Below are 13357 nucleotides of genomic sequence, written 5' to 3' on the forward strand. Positions count from 1 at the left end.
AAATGAGTCAATAGTGTTAGGATAAAAATTAGACCAAAAACCAAAATGAAAGTGTATTAGTATGAACGATAGGGATAAAACCAAAGTGCATAGGATGGTGATGAAAGTAAGGCCGAGAACAAGAGTGAACAGTAAGGAAAAGTGGACTTTTATGAAGCCGAAACTGAAAATTTTAGATGAGGGTAAATTCAAAATGGAAGGATGATTAAGTTTAAGAGTTTGCTCACTTATACTTTGACACCGGAAGAATACTACCCTCCTTTATACAACAATAACGGTATCAAAAAAGTGCCTAATCATTGGCGAAATGTAGTTTTCGAAAATTTAAGGAGACTTGAAAGGTCGTCAATTTTTTCGATTCTTTTTACGATTCCCAAGATGAGCGTGAGAGGTGTTTTATCGTAGATTTTTATAGTCAAATGTTTAATAACTTGCTTTGTATACATTTTTACGCAACAGGAATAAATAGAGTAATAAACCAATAAGTTATCCGTTCTGACGACCATTCTTACGTTTCCGTCGGCCTTTCGTAATATTTTTATTAAGAACTATTAAAATGGCCAACAAAGAAAGTACGACTTCAATCCTTCTTTTACTGACGGCCATTCGGGGGAAAAATCCTGTCCACCTCTTACTTTGCTGTGGGTAAAAAGTGTAAACTACCGATCAAAAACTGTAATTGCCATTTTAACTCGACAACCAAATATTTTTTTCGAACAAGACGCCTGCAACGCTCGAGCGTTCACGCGAGATGTTTTGGTTCTTGGTCGATGTTAGCAAAAATTATATATTAAGCGTGAGATTACGGAAAACTTCAAAACCGTAGAAATCTTCTAATGTATCAGGTATACCCCTAAACTATACCTTACTTCGCAGCTCTTAGTGTTCAGATTAATGTGATATGTCCTACAATCCGTATGTATTTGGAAAAATAAATTTAAAAAATTGTGAGGGTGGTCAACCATATTAGGAGTGACTAACAGTTTTATTACTTCAATGAGCTGATCTTAACAAGACAAGTTTAGTGGCAAAATTTCAAACAAATATTCACAGTTATGACATTGTGTACTATTGGCACTCTTAGGACATTCCTCTGAAATAGAAGTTGCTGAAGGATTTTGTTCAGTGGTATAAGAACATTGAAGAGGCAAAAAGTAGGCCGACGCTTCCGTCAACTATGGCAACATCACGCGACCAAGGGGATGAAATCACGCCTTTTGCATAAACAAAATTCGTTTAATAAACTTCGACATTAAAACTTCAATATAGTTTGTTTATTGACTAACACTGCAAACAGTTTTACACAAGACGCGGTGCACCAGAGCAAGAAAAACAGTGGATTACAACACCAATATGGTTGAAAAACGGCTAACAGACGAGAAAAAAGTACAGGACTGAGGAAATTGAGAAAGATTACAAATAATGGAAACCGTGCAAGTTTATGTGAGTTTCACTCAACCCACAAAAACTCAACTTCTTTTTGTCAGACAATTCGAATTCAATAAACCATTCTACAGTAGAGGTACACTAAAAGAGTGCATGTTAACTACTGCATGGCAGTTTTCATTGATAAATATATTACCAAGGTAACCAACATACACAAAAGACACTAAAATCCCAACTAAACAGTCTGCACGAGCTTCACAACTAAGAAATTAAAAATGTTGTTCAAACTCCAAGAAAGCAACGTTCCTCTAGTACACCGTGTGCAATGCTTTGGCTTCTAGAGACGAGCTTATTATTAAAACATGACTGATTAAAAAATAATCATTTGCCGGCTTTGTCAGTGTAACAAAGCATCGCTCACAATCATTGCAGAGATACATACTGTAGCCAAAAAGCCACCGGGTGTGGCGGGAAGGTTAAGTGATAGAAAAAAAATTAAGTCAAAACGTGGGCTGTATATTAAGTCCACACAGACGCTTTACAGGCCATTTCAGGGCATAAAAGCGTTGCATTTTTCGCAGGGAAATCGCGACTGCACTTACAGCAGACCACCAAGCAGGGCTCGAAATTAGTTTCTACTTCGATGTGTATTACAAGTTGGCCATTACCCAGACCTAGATGTAAAAGCGCCGAAGGAAGAGTTCAAGCTTCAATATATTACATTTATGTTGGTGATAATATGCACCTTCGACTATTTCATATTTATAAGTTTACAAAGCACAACGGAAAAAGGCATTAAACAAGAGAAAACTTGAGCCGATCGCTTAAACTTCACACAAATATTCTGCAAGTAATTTACCATCTCATACACCCCACCCTCCCCTCCACAAAACTACACACTCCCGAAACAAGCCAAAAGCACGAAAAAACGAATACATTTCCGTCCCTCACCAGTTCCTTCAAAATGGCCATTTTAAAAAATGCCAGTGAACGCCAGCTTCTTTCAACTTTATGGAGATCGAAGTTTTGTAGTGATCGGCACAAACCGGTACTAACTACTACCATTAATTTGTTATTGAAAAATCGGACATAAATAGATAATTAAATTAAAGACCCTGGGGCCATGTCCAAAACGCTATGTCTATATATATTATATGCCGAATATGACGAGTTATCTTCAACTGGCCAAGAGAACAAGTACCGTTCACATCTTGTAAATCTTCGTAGAAAAACCCGATGATTTCACGTAGTTATCAACCAATCAACGCTTTGCACGAGCAGACTGAAAGTTGGCACGTCAGCTTGTCGTCATCATTACACGTCATTCTGCTTAGCAACCACTTTAAAAAGGTTCAGTGGTTATGAGCATCAGGTTCGCCGCTCCTTAAATGGGGTACTTTTCCTCCGACAGCAATTGAAGCTTGAGAAGTTTCAGGGTTGAAAGTGACGGCCCAAGATATACTCGTCAGAGCTAGCACGACCGGCATGCTGTCAGTTATTAGTTGGACTTTTCTTTGGTTTGTGGAGCAGGATGAGAAGGTTCAGCTAGAGACAAAACATAAAATACTTTTAGACAAAAGCTGCTATTGTGCTTCTGATTAGACGGACCGGGCTTAGGAGGCTTGTGCACTCGGTACTACTGGCCACAACAGCACCTCAGCTAAAGCCGCCGTTAGACGTTGAAACTTTAAGCTGAAACTTGTGTGCAACGGCGCTGCGAAACAAGTTTCACACAGTGGTGTTACACGGTGAAACTCTTGTTTTTTCACCACTGCGACCATTGCGAGCCGTTGCAGAAGTAGAAAGCGGTTCCACTTTTCGTGAAACTTGTCTTGCAACGGAAGTTCGAAAAAGTTTCACGAAACCAACCATGTTGCACACAAGTTTCAGCTAAAAGTTTCAACGTGTAACGGCGGGTTAAGTTGTGTTTTAGTTTTTCCCTTGCCCTATATTTTTCTCCAGGTTCTTTCCTCTCCCCCATAAAAACTAACATTGATTTTCAAGAAGTCAAAGAACACGAGTCAATCTTCGGGTGAGTGTACATTATTTTTATCTGTACGAGTTACAAAAAACAAGACCAGTATATTTACCAATGTTTCTGGAGACGAACTTGAGAACTTCATCCAATATGATAACAGGGAAGGAGAAATAAAGAACTGCTACCCATTCATCCCAGTTCAAAGGAGTGATACGGAAAATGGTCTGCAGGGAAAACAGCACAAAATTAATGTATCGGTACTAATTACAACAATTGAGTGGCAACGTAGCCACTTAAACAGTGCTCAAAATTAGTGGTTGTCCGGTCGCCCAAGACGACTAAAATGTTTATCGGGCAACCAATTTTCAGTAAAATGTAAGGCCTGGTTATCCGAGAAGAAAACTACGGACAACCAACTGTAGGCATACCGATCAAACATCAACAACCACAGTAGCGAGTGCTTACACAACAAACTACACAATAAGAAGCAAGGAACTGTGTTGGATAATCTAACAGTTTTACCACAGGAAGACTTACGGTGAGCTATTGTTATACAAATGCTTGCTTCAAACACTACACTGTTGCCGTCAAGTAGGAGTTTAATAATGTACTTACATTGGTAATCTTGAAATAGAGTATGACGAAGTGCATGATAAATGAGGCAGCAATGGCTGTAATAAGGGAAGGATTCCTCCAAGGTGGCATCACAAACAAACTCTGGTTTTCACTCAAGCTGAAAGTTTGCATTAAATGTAATTAATTCTTTATCACGAAAGTTAACAAAGTGACAGTCTCAATAACCATGAAAAAGGAAAATTTAAAATGCAGTTTCTCAAACAAAAAGCAAAGGTAAAAAAAAATATACATATTTCACTTTTTGCAGGGCCGCTCAGAAAACCAGTACTTGTGATGTATGTATCATGTTCAAAGATTGTTATTATTTCTGTACTAAACCAGCAATACTGGAAAACCAGACAAAGGAGTAGACTAGGTCCAATAAGGCTTATCCAAGTCCCAATCCATGGTGTTCCGGGATGTCCCTGGTTTTAGTTCACGTACAATCCATTTTGGAAGGAGCTTAATTCTTTTTTTTTCTGCATTACATAAAGGTATTTAAGTGGAGATTCACCAACCTGTTTAGAGCGTTGAACATTTCTATTGTAACCAGTACAGACAGGGCCATAGTCATTGGATGAAGATCACTAAACACTTGGCAACTAACACCAACAAAGTTTGTGGGATCTGTTGTACACTGCATGTGATGCGTCTAGAGGGGAGAGGATAGAAGAACATGAAGCTTACTACTATGCGTCAACTATGGTAGAACTAATGTTTGGTTTATCAACAGGGTTAGTAACTAAAGGTAAATTAGCCAACGTCGAGATTCAAGTGCTGAGGTTTTGAATGTTACAATGCACAAGGTTAGCGGTTTGACTGCTGGTATATGTTATCGTGTTGCTTTCATTAGACAAACATTATCTTACTCAAAGTAAGATAAGGTAAGAGGTGAGATGGTAAGCGTGAAACTAGGAATTTTCAAATGCTAAATATTCCTTTGTACAAGACTAGTGCAGGACAAAGAATATTTTACTATAGGACCATTGATCTTTGGAATAGATAAGAACAATCTTTGAAGTGATGTAAGAACATTAGCACCTTTAAGCATACGTCAAGAATGACCCTTACCAGTTGATAATAAGATACTTTGGGACCATTCTCATAAAACATGAACCACCAGGCAGAGGCTGCGACCGTGGCAGCTCCAACATAGATTCCAATGGCCATGTATCTAAAAAAGAGCCAGCCGCTTATCAGAGCTTCCTTGGCTTTACGAGGTGGCTTCATCATGATGTCTACATCAGGAGGGTTGAAGCTGAGTGCCGTGGCAGGTGGGCCGTCTGTCATAAGATTGACCCACAAAAGCTGTACTGGAATAAGAGCTTCTGGCATTCCGAGCGCCGCAGTCAGGAAAATGCTGCAAAACGACAAGGAAAGGGTTAATCTAGAAGACAAGAGTTTCAAACATTTTGTGCAAACACTTGCTAAATGTTTGTAGTATGTTACTCAGTCTGGAGGAAACCAATAACTAGATGCCAGAAAAATAAACCACATTACAATAATAAGCATTAGTGTGTTCTTTGATTCCAAGAAACAAAGAAACAAGTTTATTAAAGATTTAAACATATACAAAGAGAAGATAAGCACTGCTCGCAGTTAGCTACAGCTATTCGAGGCGAGCAGTGGTTTTGACGCATAACAAATAACAGCAGTTCAACCTTACAGAATCAAAAAAGAAACTTACAATACAGTAGCAGGTGGAAAAAAAAAAGATAAAACAAGAGAAAGGAAAATACAAATAATACGACAAAGAACTAGGACTAGATGTGTACGGTTAAAGAAACAAGATTTGCGATAACAAGATACTTAGCCGATCACTTAACAATATTCAGAGTAAAACAGGGAAGTTACATTACTTTGAGTACTTTTAACAATACACTTAACATGTCAAAGGCAATTCAAAGTGATGTCTTTTTTCTGCAGCCATCAGCAGACTGCTTCCTTCGCTTACCTAACAACTTCTCCAATATTTGATGAAATCAAGTAGCGAATAAACTGTTTTGTATTGTCATAAATTGACCTTCCCTCTTCTACGGCAGCCACAATGGTTGAAAAGTTGTCATCAGCCAATACCATTTCTGTTTTCAAGTTAAGGATCCACTGCTGGCATTTAACAAAACTGAACAGTATGTCACTAAACATTACCAGAGCAATCAGACAGTCATTGTCCTCCCAGTAGTAATGCAGACGGTGTCCAGTATGGAGATTGACAGTCAGTCAAGAGAAGACCTCTTGAAAAACCACAGAACAACATACTTCTGACAAAGTCTGCAATTAAGACTCCGAGAATGGATTGACTTTTACATCACTTCACCCTACAACCTCTACCTCTGGACTTCAACCCAGTTAAACAGCAAAGCAGGGCTCAAAGTTAGCGACCAGCTGGTCGCATATGCGACTAGATTTTTTATTTTGCGCCAAAAAATTTTATGTGATCGCACTCACATGCCTAAAAACGCCCAAGCTCAGTGCGCTTGAATCAGGGCCACTTTGTTTCCTCACCTGACAATTCTTGTGTACTCTGCCTGATTAACATGAAACAGAAGCTTGAAATAATAAATTGAAATGTGGATGTAACACAATTAGCTTCCACATAAGAAAGTTGCACCATTTTTCTTACATCAGTGTGTGTTTTATTTGTTGTTTCCCCAAGTCCATTTCTTGTCCGTGTTTCATCCCACCCCAGACTCTTCTCGGTTATGTAACCGCACCACTGACACGTACGTAGGAGTGAAGGCAACCTTCTGAAACACGTGCTTCTCGTGCAATTTAGTTCGTTTTTTTTTGTGCCGATATTAAACAATCTGGGTTAAGAGACTTTTTTTCTTCAAGGTAAGAACAAGTCTTACAGTTAAGTCAATGCACTGTCAACAATGTAATTTAGTCTCTTTTTCGAAACAGTCATTTACAAAGAGAAAATTTATTCTCAAACAGCCGGCCACTGCTTTCCAACACATTTGACCCACCTCCAGCAGTTGTGAAGTGGTTAAACAGTGGACAGAGATCAAGGCAAGCTAACCTTGCCTACAGAAAGTAGCCAAATGAATTAATTTCAGTCGGGTGATCCGTGGGACTTGAAGGATTTCGTCTGATCGAGAGGATTAAATGACGTTATTCGTTACCTTCGTTTTGTCTTATTATCTTGTTGAACGTACCATAACATGTAATATTCTAAAAAATGAAACAGTATTATTGCTATCTCAAACGTACAGTAAGAGACTGAAAGAAACAAACTCATGATTGAAATAAAAGATTACCATGCTGATTAACGATTGGCAAGCGAAAATAAGAAAAAGACACCATTGACACCATTATCAACGATCACTAATAAAATGTCTGAAGCTTCTGATTTTTCTTTTTGGTGCTACCAGTATTTTAAGTTGTGCTCCTAAAATTTTTAGCTGTGCGCCTAAAATTTCGGCAATGCGCCTAGAAATTTACACCTGGTAGCACAGGTGCTCCCAAAGCCAAAAATAAACTTTGAGCCCTGCAAAGAAGTAAATATATACTCTTTTACAAACATACACAATTAATTTCCAGAAATTATCTATACCTCTCACACAGAACCAATTTTCTATAAGACCCCACCCCCCAAACCCCTGGATATTCCAATTTATCTTAACACTTTCCTTTACATTTTTTGGCTTTCAGGTCTCCCACCCCCGCCCCACAGCCACTGAGATATGAGGGATATTTTCTGGAACTACACATTACTCATTAAATAAAATATAATTAAAAACAAGATCCAAACAATTATTGTAGCCAGGTTTTTTTGTCAAAGAGCATTCAAAGATTGCCCAGTGTAACCTCATGTTTTGTAAACTGCCGAGATTGCTAAGAAACACATGACTTCCAGTTAAAATATTCAACATCAAGGATTCTAGCAGCTCACAATTTTAGGTACGTGTACTTAAGATGTAAAAGGATACCAGAGGCAGATTTAGCCACGGCTGTACCAGAACCCATGGCCACACCAATCTCAGCCTTCTTCAGTGCGGGGGCATCATTAACCCCATCCCCTGTCATGGCTGAAATTTCACCTTCAGCCTGAAGATACTCAACTATCTTACTCTTGTGAGAGGGTTCTACGCGTGAGAATAATCTGCAAAAAAGAAATTAATTTAACACTTCAATCTGGGTGCTCAAAACTTCACGCCAGAATATAAAACTGAGAATGATGTATTATTCAGTAAGTGACACAGGCATACTCATAAAAAAATCCGAGTGCTCCTATCAGTCGAACCCAAGACTTTCCGATAACTAGTTCCGATGCTCTACCACTGAGCTACAGGAGATGCATGGGAGACTGTGTACAGGGGTGCAAGGAAAATAAGCAAGGTCTGGGTTATACATCCAAGAAGATTTAACCATTCGAGAAGATCTACTACATAACACACCACTGAAATATTCTACAGAAAGGATAAATCTCTTGTTATCACTAGCTTCTTATTACATGTCATTACCTTGCATTTAAACAAGCCACTCTTTGCTCCTCTGGTGTCAACTCATCAAATTCACGGCCCGAGAAAGACAAACCTGAGGACCACAGACAAACAAAGAATGAGCCTAAATTATTGTATGAAGAATGACAAATGAATCAGAATTCAAGATCATACCTGTTGGGTCTTCATCTGGGCCAAAAATGCCAATTCTTCTGCAGATAGCTTCAGCAGTACCCTTTAAAACAATACAACAAGAATGCTTGAAATCAATTAACAGTTCATTCCTTACTAGCAAAACAAACCCTGATATAATTATATATAAATCAACAAATTTATTCACTCCATTTGTCTCTGCAGATTTGAATTGTAAAAGATTGCTATTCAAATCATGGGAAATAAACCTGCAAACTAAACAAAGTCTGGGAGAAAGGGTCCTGATCACTGTTAAGGGTGAGTAACTGATAGCATATTCACAAAAATATTGTGGAATTGTGGGGAGGCAATGTGGTCGAGTGGTTAGGCCGCTGGACTTGAAATCTGGAGGTCCTGGGTTCAAGTCCCACTCTGACCGCTAGCTGGAGTTGTAGCTCCGAGTTCAACTCCTTGGCCGCGCTTGTAAATAGCCAGCTGGTCTGCCTCCTGCCAGTTAGGATTTTTAACCATGTTATGTTCAATTTATATTATTTCTTTATCGAGTTTGATGCTTGGCCCCACTAGCATAATAAAGGTTATTTTTTATTTATTAATTTTTTTTAATTCCACACACCTTATTATCGCCAGTAATGACAATGACTCTGATTCCAGCATCCCAGCATTTCAGGATTGAGTCTTTTACTTCTTTCCTGGGAGGATCCAACATGCCTGCCACACCCACAAATGTCATGTTGCTCTGTAAAGAAAAAAAGTTTGTGAAATGTGGAAGAGCAAGGTAACTCAGGTAAAAAGATGCAAGACACACGGAGGATAAGTGCAAGCACCACTCACTAGTTTAAGGCAAAGTTAACTTGTAACTGAATCAGTGTTGAATGGACACCTCTCATGTAATGTCAGTTGCTGATGCACTTCAGTTCTTTACATTACCTTTCACTGTAGACTTTCTAAATTCTCACTTAAATGTGGGATCGTAGGGGCAAAAGAGTTTTATGGCAAATAAATAAGGTCTAACATTGTCATATGAACACAGAAGGTGGATTTGCAAGGAAAGCAGTGGTAGTCAGCTTGGCAGGTGGATATTTCACTTATAACAAGTGAAGGGGAATCCACAGCTTCATCATTCTCCACTGCACATCCATGGATGACAAGAGAACATGTACACACCTCATACTCTGCAAACTTTTCTGGTGCTTCAAGATCCATTTTGCTGGGTGGGAGAGGTTCATCCACTGTTGCCAAAGCAAGACATCGAAGAGTGTCTACACCTACAATGAGTTGACCAAAGGAAAGTGGCAATTCAATGTTACTACTGTTAAGATTTCTTCAATGAGAGATACTAGTACTTCTGCAAGGCATCTGTTACAAGTTTACAGTCCATTTTACTAGAGGGTGTAGGCCATGCTTTAAAGGAATGACTTTCTGGCTTTAATTTTCCCATAGTCAAGGAAATTCACAGATCATTTCCTTTAGGATTTCAGAAAGTTGATACAATAATTACTGTACTCTGTAGGAAACATCTTTTGCTGTTGTTTTGTGATCATGGTTGAATATTGTAATCAATGAATCAATGATGAATCATGTCTAGTGATTTGCTTCAACAAAACACTGTGTTCTATAGCTTGCAGTGACATCATTAATTTGTAATAGGTGTACTAGGGACTGTCTTGAACTGTCTTTATCACTGGATCAGGGATATCAGAAGTGTAATCTTTGAAATTTTCTCAGGTGAAATACAGAAAACATCACTTCCAGTGAACCTTCAGTCCTGACAATTCAATAAGCACACTTGGATTTAAATAACACAAACCTGTTCCATACTGTTTAACCAGATCCAAAATTTGTTGTTTAGTTTTTGGTGTCAACGGTTGCTTCTTGTTTCCAACTCTAATAAAGTTACATCTGTCAATGATACCCTCAGGTGCTCCCTACAAAACAGAACAACAAAACATGTTACACATCAACAATATTAGGTGCAATCCCCTGAAACACACTGAGTATTCTTGTATTCACTTATACATGGTGTTTAAATTTGTAATGGAAACAATCATGTTGCATAGATACATAGAGACTGTTTATAACCGATTTTCTGTTTAGGTCATTTGAATGAATTGTAAATTGTACAAAATAGTTTAATTACATGAACCGACAAGCTGTAAAGCTTTAATATTTTTTTGTGCAGCAATAAAGGCATCTATCTATCTATTCAATAATATCTATGCATTACCTTCACGAACATCTTTGGATTCTTTTCATGTACAGAGTTTGGTCCATCAACTTTAGGAGTGCAATACACACTCATTGATTTTCTGTCACGTGAAAATTCCAGGGTAAATTCCTACAAAAACAAACGTAACAATATAAATATTGTTACTATTTGATCACTAAAACCACTAATTCAGGTAGCTAATGATTACAGAATGACACACAAACATTAAGAAACCATGTACAAACTGAAACGAAGTCAACCAGAAGGTGTCAATAAAACTAAAACTGCTGTTTACCTTGTTAAAGTGAGAATTGATGACTTCGTTACATGTATTTGCCAGTTCAGCTTTGGACTTGCCAGTCAGATTGGTACCAAAAACATTGAGTTTCTCAACTAAAACTGTTAGTGCAGTCTCTGTAGATTCACCAACTTTTTCATAAGCATCTCTTACCTACAGTGTGACATTGAGTAATAACACAACATAAATTACTTCCGACCAGGCTAAACCTTCAAAAGTACATGTATTAAGAAAAGAGAGCATTTCATTGCCCAAACTGTACTAAAACAATGTCAAACAATTCTGTTGCATTACTTGATCATTCCTCACAGATCATACCAAACTTAGTGCTTGGAAACATTCACCATTCTCAAACATATGGCAACAACTTTAACTTTCAATTAATTCAACATTATTGTCAGCTAGAACACTGGATCAGTTTAGAAATAAATGTAATCACTGGGAAAACCTCAGGTGAAACACGGAATAACATCATCTCCAGTGACCACAAAATTTGTGTTTCAGTTTAATCTCTTTCAGGATTACAAAAGGCACTGGCTCAGGGGAGAAGGGTCTGGTAAGATACTCTTGATAAAGCATTAATCCAGGGCGCCTCCCATTTGTCAGAACTGGCCGGACAAGACTGTCCAGTCTGTAAATCAAATGCGTCATTTTGAAAGGATGGTGCTGCAAAATCTTGAAAAATAATCACGGCCGAAAATGTACACGCTATTTTGAAGAAATTTGAAGGACTAGCGTGAAACTTATCCTTCGAATTGGTACATTCTGTTTGCAAACTGACCAATCTGGCTGGCAATTCTGACAAGTGGAAAGTGCCACTAGTGATGTATGGCGCTTTATCGGGTTCAAAATTCAATCTTGTGAATTTACTTACTCTTTTATTCACCAAAGGTTTGAATTCATAGAATACTCGAGTGAATTCATCGAAACCATGTTGAATTCATCGAAACTGAAAACTAAATTCATCAAAACACTGAATTCATCGAACTGTTGTGTTAAATTCATCAAAACACTAAATTCATCAAAGAGTTGAATTCATCGGAACACTTAATTCATCAAAGTGTTGAATTCATCGAAACACTAAATTCATCAGTGTTGAATTCATCGAAAATACCCTTCAGCCTCGAACCAATCTATCACGTCCACTGAAGTCCCATAGATCCTTGCGAGCAAGGTTTCCTCGTGACAACCTCGCATGTCGGCGATCGCTTGTTGTTCTTTATGAATATGGAAAGTATTATGCGAGAATGCGCGGAAAGGCTCATTGCAGCAGCAAATGGCCTCCCTACGGCATCCACAGGAGCAGCAGTGTCAGTGTCAGCGGGAACAACCACAACAACTCCACCGAGATCAACGACCCCGGTTACTTCGGCGTTGGAAGAACATCGAAGGATTTTCGGTTTCCGGCCTCCGTCAGGGCCGGCAGCGAGGCGTCCATCTGGAGCTAGTAGAGGGGCAAGAGGGGCTCGTCGAGGGGCAAGACCGTACTTTGTTCCGAAAAACACGTTCACCAGGACGTTCGTTTGCCTGGCAGACAGTGAACAAGATGTGATTCCAGACGCCAGTGAAAGAATACGATTGAGCATGGCCGGCTTGGGAGAGGCCAAGATAGTCTTTAACAAAGACGGGAACGCGCTTCATGTTCACGAGAAGATTATAGAGTCCTTCCCGGCCCTTGCTGAAGCAGGGGGGTATGAGATATTAAGAAAACTCGAGGGAAGCACCAAGCGGTTGATGCAAATCCCTCACCCACCTAAGGGCTTCACTGTCCAGTTTCTAAAGAGTGCCTTGGGACAGGCCAAAGCTTTCCTCAGACCAATCCAGAGGAATCTTGTGCTGGACGTCCAGAAAGATACGGTGAGATCAATATCTTTAGTAATGCAGTACTCTGTAATGAGGACAAGCTGGTGTCAGTTTCTGAAGAGCTGAAGGGTCATGGGTGGGTGTTAGCTATAATTTTTCTATTTTAATAAGTAAAGGATTGAAAAGTCGTGGTTAATAGGGATGCCTTGAAAGGACACTATAAACTTCTTATAATCTTACACAGAGTTAAAGCTTATTTCACAGTTTAATAATAAAAGAGGAAAAAACCACAAGAGAGTGGGTATTGAACCCTGGTTGTCAGCTTGGTAATTACTCTTCATTTGCAGTACACCAATAATTATTTTGAGTCATTGCTTAAAACCCTAACCAGCACTAAATCCGAAAATCGCTTTCTTTTGATATCAGGAAGTAATTTATTCCCTAGCCTGGAAAATAATCCGAGCCCCATTGTC

General features: G+C 38.8%; 1 protein-coding gene across 1 annotated transcript in view; it reads right to left on the reverse strand.

Annotated features, from left to right (window-relative positions):
- Window positions 1-1259: 1259 nt before the first annotated feature.
- Window positions 1260-13357, reverse strand: part of LOC146452820 (sarcoplasmic/endoplasmic reticulum calcium ATPase 2-like) — a 31658-nt gene continuing 19560 nt past the window's right edge. The window contains exons 15-28 of the mRNA XM_085097374.1: window positions 11079-11234; window positions 10802-10912; window positions 10385-10502; window positions 9742-9842; window positions 9191-9313; window positions 8599-8659; window positions 8446-8518; window positions 7912-8084; window positions 5934-6060; window positions 5051-5339; window positions 4498-4631; window positions 3980-4097; window positions 3477-3588; window positions 1260-2931 (exon numbers count right to left, since the gene is read on the reverse strand). Coding sequence (XP_084953500.1) covers window positions 2885-2931; window positions 3477-3588; window positions 3980-4097; window positions 4498-4631; window positions 5051-5339; window positions 5934-6060; window positions 7912-8084; window positions 8446-8518; window positions 8599-8659; window positions 9191-9313; window positions 9742-9842; window positions 10385-10502; window positions 10802-10912; window positions 11079-11234 — 1743 coding nt within the window. The 3' untranslated portion in view covers window positions 1260-2884. The remainder of the gene's footprint in view (window positions 2932-3476; window positions 3589-3979; window positions 4098-4497; window positions 4632-5050; window positions 5340-5933; window positions 6061-7911; window positions 8085-8445; window positions 8519-8598; window positions 8660-9190; window positions 9314-9741; window positions 9843-10384; window positions 10503-10801; window positions 10913-11078; window positions 11235-13357) is intronic.

This window comes from Pavona decussata, unplaced genomic scaffold (genome assembly GCF_977016875.1).
Source record: "Pavona decussata unplaced genomic scaffold, jaPavDecu1.1 SCAFFOLD_366, whole genome shotgun sequence".
Lineage (NCBI taxonomy): Eukaryota > Metazoa > Cnidaria > Anthozoa > Scleractinia > Agariciidae > Pavona > Pavona decussata.